The following is a 12,490-nucleotide window of genomic DNA, read 5'->3' as shown; positions in this document are numbered from 1 at the left end:
AGGTACTGCAAAAGGCACACCACATATTATTACTGTGAAAAACGAGCCAAACAAAGTTTTTATATGAAAGCGAGACAATTTACGGATGAACTAGAAATAAAGTTAAAGCAGTAAAATTGATTAAAAAAAAACAGCGGTTTCTCGTGTCCAGCTAGGACAAAATTGAAAATAACATAAAATATTAAAACGAGGCGGTGAAGATAAAAAAGATGAAAACGCACATTTGTTCCTTCAAGATTTTTTATAGAAATTATTTTACGCGTTATATTTTACATAGATTAATATAAACGAACAGTAAAAAGAGAAATATAACAAATTTACGAGTTTAGTTATAAACTAATAACCATAAAGTTTGCAAAATCTACAGTTTTTAGGTTTTATTCAAGTTAAACATAGAAAAATTTTAAGTAAATATAAAACTATAGTATTTGGAATAAACTTTGAAAAAAAATTATTTACACATATAAAATATTATATAAAAACGCATGCACAAAACAATTTTCAAGAATTTTTGATTGAAATGCTTTTTTACGCAACAAACATTAGCACAATTAATACACTTCATTAGAATTAACCAAAATAAACAATTCTAAACGTCATTAGATTTTGTGGACTTTAAAATATCTTATAAAAACACTTTAAATATACAAGAAACAATAGCATAATTCAAATAAGACTCTTGAACTAGAGAACATCTTGGATAGCACTCACTACACTTCCGTAATTCTAAAACAAAATAAATTTTTTTTAAGTTCATTTTTTTTAGCAATAAAAAGAAGGATTTATTTAATTTATTAAATAAAGAGCTTTACCAGGTTGTATAGTACAAACCTAGGCAGTTTTGAAAAAAAAAATAATAATAATAATAAAATAAAAAACTTAAAGCAAAAGAAACAGCAAAAGTTGAAGTTTTTTCGCTTATTTGACATTGAGCGTTAATCGTGTAACTTCAAACTATAGATACTTTGGATTCTGATTTACTCATCCTAGTAGCCATTATATTTTAGTACTCTGATTAGTTAATTAATTAAGTTAATTAGACGCAGGGTTTTTAGAGCTAATAATATAAATTGCTTTTCCAATAAAAAGATCGAAATATTCCTAATGACAACATAAACATTTAATCAACATTTAATTAAGAATGCAAGTTTATACTACTTTCGATTTAAATTCCAAAAAAGAGCTTTTATAAATCTCATTAATTAAATAACTAATACCGTTAGATAGTAGAATTTGTCCAAAAACCGATTTGCAGTGCTCTTCGACGAAAAGTTAACAGAAATCAAATTATTTATATCTATACAATATTTGAAAATAAAAGCTATTTCTAAATCATCAAGATACTCTAAATCTCATACCATTCTAAATCAATTGAAAAAATGTTAGGCTAGACCACACAATTTTAAAAAATCTTTTGAACGGACCAACACAACGTATCAAGACAACATAAAGTAACTTTTTTATATTTTTTTTTTAAAAAAAACAACAAAAAATGCCTAATTTTTTTATCATTTCATTCATAATCATAGCTTCATTAATTTTCAATTTTTTAGTTTTAAAATACGAAACTTTATTTTTTTAAATGTAGACTAATCTTGAACTTAGAACCAATATATTGCAAAAGCATTTAAACTAAACTTAAGGACCCTCCCACATGCTTTTTTCGTAAAAGCGTCAAAAAATAACATTAAAGTTTTAAACAAGTTTAACCAAGGTACTGGTGTGAAACAGTTGTGTTTATTGGAGCATTATTGAGGATTTGAATGTCAAAGTTTTTAGTCCGTAGTCTTTTACTCTTCCTGAAAAGAACTGCCTAGGTTATGCCTTTTTTATTACAATATTGTTCAAAACCATTTGATAAACTACTTAAATCGTCTATAAATTCAGCATCATGATTTTGACATTTAATATATTAAATGTCAAAATCAGTTCTATTATAAATAGAGAATTAACTTTTTTTTAAATTGTCATAAACATTTTCTAAGCTAATAATTCAAAAATTATTTTCACAAAACTAAAATTTTAGCTGCATTATGTTATTGTTAATAATACAGATATATTTTACAAAAAACTAAAATTTCTTACCTTGCATTCTTCAAACACGTGACACAAATATTTATTTTTGCTTGAGGATACAATAATCCCAAAATGCTTTCGATCGCTAAAAAATAAAAATAAAAAAAAGGGCAACATAACATGAATTTATAATTTTACATTTGTTGCTTTATAAGTAGTATATTACAGTTTTAAAGCACAGTTTTCAGTTATGGAACTACGCAACATAAATTAATTACATCTTGTATTTATTATTTTGAAAATAATTCCTTTTTAAACTATATGTTTATGATTATAACAAACTATGTTTCTTAAAAAATTGTTTTATAGCTATATAACAATTTATTAAAAACCCCTTGGATATTTCAAATGAGTTATAGTTGAACTTACAAAATTTTGAAAACTATTTATAACAATAAACTAATGATAACAATAACAATAAAAATAATAATAATAACAATAATAGTAACAATAACAATAAAAAAAAACAAAAAACTAACAACCACTATAAAAAAAACCTTCTTAACAATTTAAGGTATTAAGGTGACTAAAATAAACTTTTATTGAGTTTTTCAGTTTTAGTTTAGTGCAATTTGTAAAATAACTCGGTGGGGTAAGTTCATAAAATTTTTAATTTAAATTAATTAAACGTTGTAATAACTTAATAAAACTGACAGGGTAACAAGTTAAATGTATGGGGTAACTTAATAAAGTTAACTTGTAAAGTAACTGTAGATAAGAGTAATTTGGATAATCATTTTATTTTTTTTAAAGTCTAATATTATAGTCGTTGTTTTTTTGATGCAAATAATTGTAAGTTTTATTGTCCAATAATTTCTTATAAAAATTTCAAGATGCTTTGATTTAATTTAGTAATTTTAATACTTAAAAGTGTTAAGATGAAAGTGTTATCATGTTGAAGATGAAAGTGTTAGCATGTTGAAGATGAAAGTGTTAGCATGTTGAAGATGAAAGTGTTACCATGTCGAAAGTGAAAGTATTATCATGTTGAAGATGAAAGTGTTACCATGTCGAAAGTGAAAGTGTTACCATGTTGAAGAAGAAAGTGTTACCATGTGAAAGATGAAAATGTTAGCATATTGAAGATGAAAGTGTTATTATGTTGAAGATGAAAGTGTTACCATGTCGAAAGTGAAAGTGTTACCATGTTGAAGATGAAAGTGTTACCATGTTAAAGATGAAAGTGTTAGCATGTGTGAAGATGAAAATTTTAGCATGTTGAAAGTGAAAGTGTTACCATGTTGAAGATAAAAGTGTTACCATGTTGAAGATGAAAGTGTTACCATGTTAAAGATGAAAGTGTTACCATGTAAAAGATGAAAATGTTAGCATGTGAAAGATGAAAATGTTAGCATGTTGAAGATGAAAGTGTTACCATGTCGAAAGTGAAAGTGTTACCATGTTGAAGATGAAAGTGTTATTATGTTGAAGATGAAAGTGTTACCATGTCAAAAGTGGAAGTGTTACCATGTTGAAGATGAAAATGTTACCATGTTAAAGATGAAAGTGTTAGCATATTGAAGATGAAAGTTTTAGCATGTTGAAAGTGAAAGTGTTACCATGTTGAAGATGAAAGTGTTACCATGTTAAAGATGAAAGTGTTACCATGTTGAAAGTGAAAGTGTTACCATGTTGAAATTGAAAGTGTTACCATGTTGAAAGTGAAAGTGCTAGCATGTTGAAATTGAAAGCGTTATCATGTTGAAGATGAAAGTGTTACCATATGCCATAATTTTATTTATATAAAACGAAGTGTGTAATGAATATGCTCAGAAAAATATTTAGAAAGTTTGACCATAACTTTCTATATTCTTTTTTTCACCACATTGAAATAAATATATAAATCAGATAATGATTACATTTAATTTAAACAATTTTAATTTGAAATATTTTTTATTAAAAACTATTTTTAGTTAAAAAATACATATGAATATTTTTAAAATATACATCAAGTTGATTTGAGTTGAGCCAAACAGGTCAGTAAACAGAAATAAATATAAAGTACTAACTTATATATACCTTGCCATTCCACAGAAACTTATTGAACTAATATCAAATACTCTTTTAGAAAGAGCAGTGTAATTAGAGTCAGATAATGTGATGCAATCAGATTGTACTTGAAGGAAACCGCTCATTTTTTCACCTCCTACTAAAGTCTGAAAAAATTTTAAATAAAAAACTTTTTAAATAAAAAAAAAGCTACAATGTTAGAAAAAATATTCTTAACTATAATTAATTTTAAACTTAATTTTAAATATCATACATAAAAGTTCAATTTGGATAATTAATTTTAAACTTAATTTTAAATATCATACATAAAAGTTAAATTTGGATAATTAATTTTAAACTTAATTATACATATCATATCATAAAAGTTCAATGTGGATAATTAATATTTTTTTAGACAGATTTTAATGTGCAAAGTTAGGGTAACCCGAAAAAAATTTGACTTCAAGACAGTTAGGTCATATTTTAAAAGAACCAAAAGAAAAATTAAAATTTAATCAAACTTGTTTTTTTTATTGGGTACAATAATAAAACATAAAAAATGCGTAATTATGTATGCATAATTTATAATAAAACATAAAAAATGTGGATTTATGTATGCATAATTTGTAATATAAAAAATATATTAAAAATATATCAACAAAATGAATAATAAAATTTAACAAAATAATTGCAAAAATACGTAATTTATTTATAGATTAACATTTAAAAATATGTTATCTTTAAATAAAATATTATTACAGACATTTTATTTATGGAAACATCTATTGGGATGAACTATTTTATTACAAAATTTGTAGAATGGCTTTGACTTGCATTGTTTATCACAAATAATTAAATCAGATGATTTCCACATTCAGTTAATGATGTCAGTTTAAATAAGAACTTGAGAATTTTTTTTCTTAAGATTTAAATATCCTAATATTTTGTTATTGCCTTCAAACCCTAACAAATAATTTCCCAAGCCCCCTTCATTATTATTCAATAGAAGCTTTTTTGAATGAGCAATTAGCTTGTGCAGTGATGTTATACTAATCTATTGTATAATCTACAATGATCCGTTGCACAGATATATTTCCTAGCTAGAAATAAAAAAAATCAATAACTTTTATATAAATCTATAAAAATATCTTCTTTTTGATTTAAAAAATTACCGAGAACATTGATCTAAACATTTGAAATGTTGCATGCTATTAAATAAGCAATTGAAATATTGTATGATATAGAACAAACATTTGAAATGTTGCATGCTATTAAATAAGCAATTGAAATATTGTATGATATAGAACAAACATTTGAAATGTTGCACGCTATTAAATAAGCAATTGAAATATTGTATGATATAGAACAAACATTTGAAATGTTGCATGCTATTAAATAAGCAATTGAAATATTGTATGATATAGAACAAACATTTGAAATGTTGCATGCTATTAAATAAGCAATTGAAATATTGTATGATATAGAACAAACATTTGAAATGTTGCACGCTATTAAATAAGCAATTGAAATATTGTATGATATAGAACAAACATTTGAAATGTTGCATGCTATTAAATAAGCAATTGAAATATTGTATGATATAGAACAAACATTTGAAATGTTGCATGCTATTAAATAAGCAATTGAAATATTGTATGATATAGAACAAACATTTGAAATGTTGCACGCTATTAAATAAGCAATTGAAATATTGTATGATATAGAACAAACATTTGAAATGTTGCATGCTATTAAATAAGCAATTGAAATATTGTATGATATAGAACAAACATTTGAAATGTTGCATGCTATTAAATAAGCAATTGAAATATTGTATGATATAGAACAAACATTTGAAATGTTGCACGCTATTAAATAAGCAATTGAAATATTGTATGATATAGAACAAACATTTGAAATGTTGCATGCTATTAAATAAGCAATTGAAATATTGTATGATATAGAACAAACATTTGAAATGTTGCACGCTATTAAATAAGCAATTGAAATATTGTATGATATAGAACAAACATTTGAAATGTTGCATGCTATTAAATAAGCAATTGAAATATTGTATGATATAGAACAAACATTTGAAATGTTGCATGCTATTAAATAAGCAATTGAAATATTGTATGATATAGAACAAACATTTGAAATGTTGCACGCTATTAAATAAGCAATTGAAATATTGTATGATATAGAACAAACATTTGAAATGTTGCATGCTATTAAATAAGCAATTGAAATATTGTATGATATAGAACAAACATTTGAAATGTTGCATGCTATTAAATAAGCAATTGAAATATTGTATGATATAGAACAAACATTTGAAATGTTGCACGCTATTAAATAAGCAATTGAAATATTGTATGATATAGAACAAACATTTGAAATGTTGCATGCTATTAAATAAGCAATTGAAATATTGTATGATATAGAACAAACATTTGAAATGTTGCATGCTATTAAATAAGCAATTGAAATATTGTATGATATAGAACAAACATTTGAAATGTTGCACGCTATTAAATAAGCAATTGAAATATTGTATGATATAGAACAAACATTTGAAATGTTGCATGCTATTAAATAAGCAATTGAAATATTGTATGATATAGAACAAACATTTGAAATGTTGCACGCTATTAAATAAGCAATTGAAATATTGTATGATATAGAACAAACATTTGAAATGTTGCATGCTATTAAATAAGCAATTGAAATATTGTATGATATAGAACAAACATTTGAAATGTTGCACGCTATTAAATAAGCAATTGAAATATTGTATGATATAGAACAAACATTTGAAATGTTGCATGCTATTAAATAAGCAATTGAAATATTGTATGATATAGAACAAACATTTGAAATGTTGCACGCTATTAAATAAGCAATTGAAATATTGTATGATATAGAACAAACATTTGAAATGTTGCACGCTATTAAATAAGCAATTGAAATATTGTATGATATAGAACAAACATTTGAAATGTTGCATGCTATTAAATAAGCAATTGAAATATTGTATGATATAGAACAAACATTTGAAATGTTGCACGCTATTAAATAAGCAATTGAAATATTGTATGATATAGAACAAACATTTGAAATGTTGCATGCTATTAAATAAGCAATTGAAATATTGTATGATATAGAACAAACATTTGAAATGTTGCACGCTATTAAATAAGCAATTGAAATATTGTATGATATAGAACAAACATTTGAAATGTTGCATGCTATTAAATAAGCAATTGAAATATTGTATGATATAGAACAAACATTTGAAATGTTGCACGCTATTAAATAAGCAATTGAAATATTGTATGATATAGAACAAACATTTGAAATGTTGCACGCTATTAAATAAGCAATTGAAATATTGTATGATATAGAACAAACATTTGAAATGTTGCATGCTATTAAATAAGCAATTGAAATATTGTATGATATAGAACAAACATTTGAAATGTTGCATGCTATTAAATAAGCAATTGAAATATTGTATGATATAGAACAAACATTTGAAATGTTGCACGCTATTAAATAAGCAATTGAAATATTGTATGATATAGAACAAACATTTGAAATGTTGCATGCTATTAAATAAGCAATTGAAATATTGTATGATATAGAACAAACATTTGAAATGTTGCACGCTATTAAATAAGCAATTGAAATATTGTATGATATAGAACAAACATTTGAAATGTTGCATGCTATTAAATAAGCAATTGAAATATTGTATGATATAGAACAAACATTTGAAATGTTGCACGCTATTAAATAAGCAATTGAAATATTGTATGATATAGAACAAACATTTGAAATGTTGCACGCTATTAAATAAGCAATTGAAATATTGTATGATATAGAACAAACATTTGAAATGTTGCATGCTATTAAATAAGCAATTGAAATATTGTATGATATAGAACAAACATTTGAAATGTTGCATGCTATTAAATAAGCAATTGAAATATTGTATGATATAGAACAAACATTTGAAATGTTGCACGCTATTAAATAAGCAATTGAAATATTGTATGATATAGAACAAACATTTGAAATGTTGCACGCTATTAAATAAGCAATTGAAATATTGTATGATATAGAACAAACATTTGAAATGTTGCATGCTATTAAATAAGCAATTGAAATATTGTATGATATAGAACAAACATTTGAAATGTTGCACGCTATTAAATAAGCAATTGAAATATTGTATGATATAGAACAAACATTTGAAATGTTGCACGCTATTAAATAAGCAATTGAAATATTGTATGATATAGAACAAACATTTGAAATGTTGCATGCTATTAAATAAGCAATTGAAATATTGTATGATATAGAACAAACATTTGAAATGTTGCACGCTATTAAATAAGCAATTGAAATATTGTATGATATAGAACAAACATTTGAAATGTTGCACGCTATTAAATAAGCAATTGAAATATTGTATGATATAGAACAAACATTTGAAATGTTGCATGCTATTAAATAAGCAATTGAAATATTGTATGATATAGAACAAACATTTGAAATGTTGCACGCTATTAAATAAGCAATTGAAATATTGTATGATATAGAACAAACATTTGAAATGTTGCACGCTATTAAATAAGCAATTGAAATATTGTATGATATAGAACAAACATTTGAAATGTTGCATGCTATTAAATAAGCAATTGAAATATTGCATGATATAGAACAAACATTTGAAATGTTGCATGATATACAACAATCCTTTAAAACGTTGCATTATATTAAACAAGTAATTGAAATATTGTATGATATTAAATATTTCAAATATAAACAAATATTGTATGATATTAAACAAATATTTGAAATATTGCATGATATTGAACAAGAAATTGTGTTACAATTAAATAACTGTTTGATCGATTGTGTATTAGTTCGTAAGCTATACTACCTGTTGTTGATGTTCCCCTATTTCCAGTAGTACCAAGGTGGCCCGATTTTGTATTTACTTTTTATAAATATTTGTAATAAAGTTTTATTTATAAAGATTGTTCATGTTCAATTTAGATGTTTTAATTTATAGATATATTTTAATTTAGATATGTTTTCATTAGTTTAAGCTTAGAAAAAAAAATTGAATCTATTACTGTTATTAGAAAGTGCAAATATAAAACAATTTATAAAACTTTTCATGGATAAAAATAAAAAAAGAATGCATTTGCCGCTATATTGAATCAGAAAATCTGACAATAAAATCATAATTATCGATGTTTTTGATAGAACGCCTTTTTTTTTCTATTATCAAAAATAAAGGGAAATAATCGTTACTAAATTTAAATATCACATAAGAACTGTTTCTATGGGCTGTTTCTACAGACTGTTTCCATGTACTGTAACATGTTGATTTGGCAATTGTTGTCTAGTGTGTGACTGACAAAAATTTGAATTTTGCTTAAATAAAACAACAAAAACTATTAGTTAAAATACATACGTTAACTGCCTTATGAACGGTTTCAATGCCAGTTCCAATATTAACCATACAAGACCCAAAATAATTTATAGCAAACTCATTTTCATTGGGTGACAGTTGTGATAAAAGATTCTCCTTAAAAAAAAAAAAAAACATTTAATAAAAACTAATTTAATTTACAATTTAATCAATATAAAAATATTCTATTTTACAAACTTTATTTCTAACCTTTTTTTTTTCACGCCTATTGAACTTACTGAAAACTCCTAACATGCTAGAAGTAAATGATTTTGGCTAAAAACAAAGAGAATATCAACATAACCACATAAAAATATAATTGAGTTGAACAAAAATTTATTTTAACATTTTCTTGCTACACTTTTTATTTATTTTACTGATTTTAATTTAACTTATATTTAGCTCATCTATTATAGACTTTTTATTTATTTTACTGATTTTAATTTAATATATATTGAGCTGATATATTATAAGTTAAGTAAAAAATATCTCAAAAATATAGTTGATTTATTGTATTGAGTAGATAACCTTTTCTTTTTTGCTAAGTAGTAAAACTTGCTGATTATCTTGCTGGGGAGGAACTTGATTACTATCTATTACATTTGAACAACCATACCCTTTACCTTGAATCATCTTTTCTAAGCGAAGCTGTAAATAAAGAAAAGCAGAAAAATAATAAAAACAAATAATAAGTAATAAAGATTCTTTTAAAATTTAACCTATAAAGCTCAAGTTAGAAATAGTCTAAATAAAAAAGGAATTGCTGGAAAAAAAAAAGAGTTAACGATACCTTACAAGCTTGTTCTATAGCTTTGGTTAATGTCCCAGCATGTGGAGCACAAAAAAACACATGACAAGCATAAGCATCCTTAGCTACAGCCAATATGTATGCAGCAAATCTAAATATAGCAAACACTTTTTTAAAAACAAATTTGAGAAATTTTAAAATATACTTCAATCATTATAAAAATTATAAAGTCTTTAAACACATGAAATTTAAAGACCTCTCATCTTGAGCAACTCCAAGAAAAGAAATAAAACGAACTCTGTGTGTCAATATTGAATGTTGTTTCTAGGAACCAAATACAAAACTGAAAATATTTATTTAAAATTTCTAAAAGTAACTAAAAAAAAGTTTTAAAAATAAAAAATAAATCAAATTTCTTACAAAACAATCAATAGTTTTAATCTCTGATGTAGTTACTTCGATAAGCACAGAACACCAATCAGATGTTTTCTTACCTTCAGATAACTCTCTGACACACTTATTAACAATATCAATTCCTTTAAAAGCATTTTTAAATTTAAAGTAAATTTATGTATATTAAAGTAAGTATATGTACATTAACACAGGCTTGTGAACCAAAGCTAGAGCTGTGAATCTGCTAATTTTTGTTGGAGCCTTAGCCACAAAATCTTGTGGCTCTCTACCAACTCAAAAGTTTTAGTTTTAAGGATCTCACCCTAGGAAACTCCATAATCTCACCCAAGGAAACTCCATGTTCTCACCCAAGGAAACTCTGTCCATATCTGAGAACTGTTGAGGGAACAGTTGATTAAAAAGCAACTTTCAAAGTCTTCCTTTGATAAAGCTATAAAAGAACTATTAAACTAAGAGAAACAGTCTTGATGAGTAATCCATTTTTTTGTGCAGTAGTCACTGCAGACTTGCACTATCAATATCTTCTTAACAAAGAACAGCATGTATTATTTAGATTTCAATATCATTAGTTTATCATTAAATATTATTAAGTATTTAAAAATGAAACAGGAAAGAAAAGAAAAAAGTTGCCATTATAGTCAGAAGTCTACCTAAAACAAGGGGAAAGAATAGGAAAAAAAATTGAACAATGCACATTTAAAGACTTCCAAAACTTATGTAAAATCTACTAAATAAATAGGAGATATCAATTTTCAAAAAATAAATATTTAATAAATAAATAACATGCAAAATCACAGCATTTTCATAAAATCAAATTAATGTTGAGCAGGTGTTCTGCACTTAAATTTCTGGCATCAGACCAAAGGTGCCATTTTCTATGAGCCTGATCCGAATTGTAAAAAAAATCACGACTCTGCAAGCCTGCATTAAAGTAAATTTATTTACATTTAACTTTATGAACATAAAAAATTCTCTTAAAAGTATTAAAAGGTTTATACAAAATTTCATAAAAAATTACTTCGAAAATTAAACTCTATAATATAAACTTTGTGAATAAACATGCCTGTACTACTCGACACTGCTGTTTGACCAACATATTTAGCAGTGAAGCGCTTTTTTTCTTCCACATATGGTTTTTCATTGAAAACAGACGATGCTAAAAAAATGTATAAACCTTGATACCCAAACCAGTTTAACGAAAGCAAAACAAAGCAAAAAAAAGATTGTTATACTTTTTGAAGGAGCCTGAAATAGGTTTGATGTTTTTGTACAATCAATCTGTTCTTTTGTTTGCCTTTTTTCATCTAATACACGATTGCAAATTATTTGAAGAGCATTTGTAATAGATCGTCCAGTTAATTCACCATGACAGCGAAACATATGACATCTATGTTTACCAGATGCTTGATCGCGAGCTATGTAGGCAAAATCCCTATTTGAATGTAAAACAGATATAAGTCAGACACAAGCTCCACATGGAATCAGAGCGAATGTAATCAATGTTATCTGGCTTTGAGTATGGTTTTCAATAACACAATACAGCAAAACATTTTTCAATTATTTGAAATGATAAAAACTTAAACATTTGTCATTCGAAATCAATAAATGTTTTTTTACTCTTATTTTACAATAACAAGAAAAAAGACATTTTGCATTTTCAAAATTTTTTAAATTATTACTCGTTAAAAAAGTTTGTGTTGTTTAAGATAAAATATGTATTCCAAGAAATATTACCCATATCCTAGGATGCCGAGCTATCACTTTCAACTTATTTGACA

The 12,490-nt window shown here is 25.1% G+C and overlaps 1 protein-coding gene across 2 annotated transcripts in view; it reads right to left on the bottom strand.

Moving 5' to 3' along the window:
* Nucleotides 1-222: 222 nt before the first annotated feature.
* The window catches only part of LOC100215428 (amyloid beta precursor protein binding family B member 2), a 43,004-nt gene continuing 30,736 nt past the window's right edge, over nucleotides 223-12,490 (bottom strand). Inside the window, exons 7-17 of one of the 2 annotated variants that reach the window (XR_010642400.1) lie at nucleotides 11,945-12,144; nucleotides 11,776-11,868; nucleotides 10,719-10,834; nucleotides 10,555-10,622; nucleotides 10,341-10,449; nucleotides 10,079-10,198; nucleotides 9,763-9,826; nucleotides 9,554-9,670; nucleotides 4,096-4,232; nucleotides 2,086-2,161; nucleotides 223-726 (exon numbers count right to left, since the gene is read on the bottom strand). Coding sequence is in view for 1 of the 2 variants with exons in the window: in XM_065813102.1 (XP_065669174.1) it covers nucleotides 685-726; nucleotides 2,086-2,161; nucleotides 4,096-4,232; nucleotides 9,554-9,667; nucleotides 9,761-9,826; nucleotides 10,079-10,198; nucleotides 10,341-10,449; nucleotides 10,555-10,622; nucleotides 10,719-10,834; nucleotides 11,776-11,868; nucleotides 11,945-12,144 (1,141 nt within the window). In the remaining variant the exon portion in view is untranslated. Of the gene's footprint in view, nucleotides 727-2,085; nucleotides 2,162-4,095; nucleotides 4,233-9,553; nucleotides 9,671-9,760; nucleotides 9,827-10,078; nucleotides 10,199-10,340; nucleotides 10,450-10,554; nucleotides 10,623-10,718; nucleotides 10,835-11,775; nucleotides 11,869-11,944; nucleotides 12,145-12,490 lie in introns of both variants that reach the window. The other variant, XM_065813102.1, reaches the window with a different exon arrangement.

The sequence above is a fragment of the Hydra vulgaris genome, chromosome 12 (assembly GCF_038396675.1).
Source record: "Hydra vulgaris chromosome 12, alternate assembly HydraT2T_AEP".
In the NCBI taxonomy this organism is placed as follows: domain Eukaryota; kingdom Metazoa; phylum Cnidaria; class Hydrozoa; order Anthoathecata; family Hydridae; genus Hydra; species Hydra vulgaris.
This window is presented reverse-complemented; position numbering and strand designations above follow the sequence as displayed.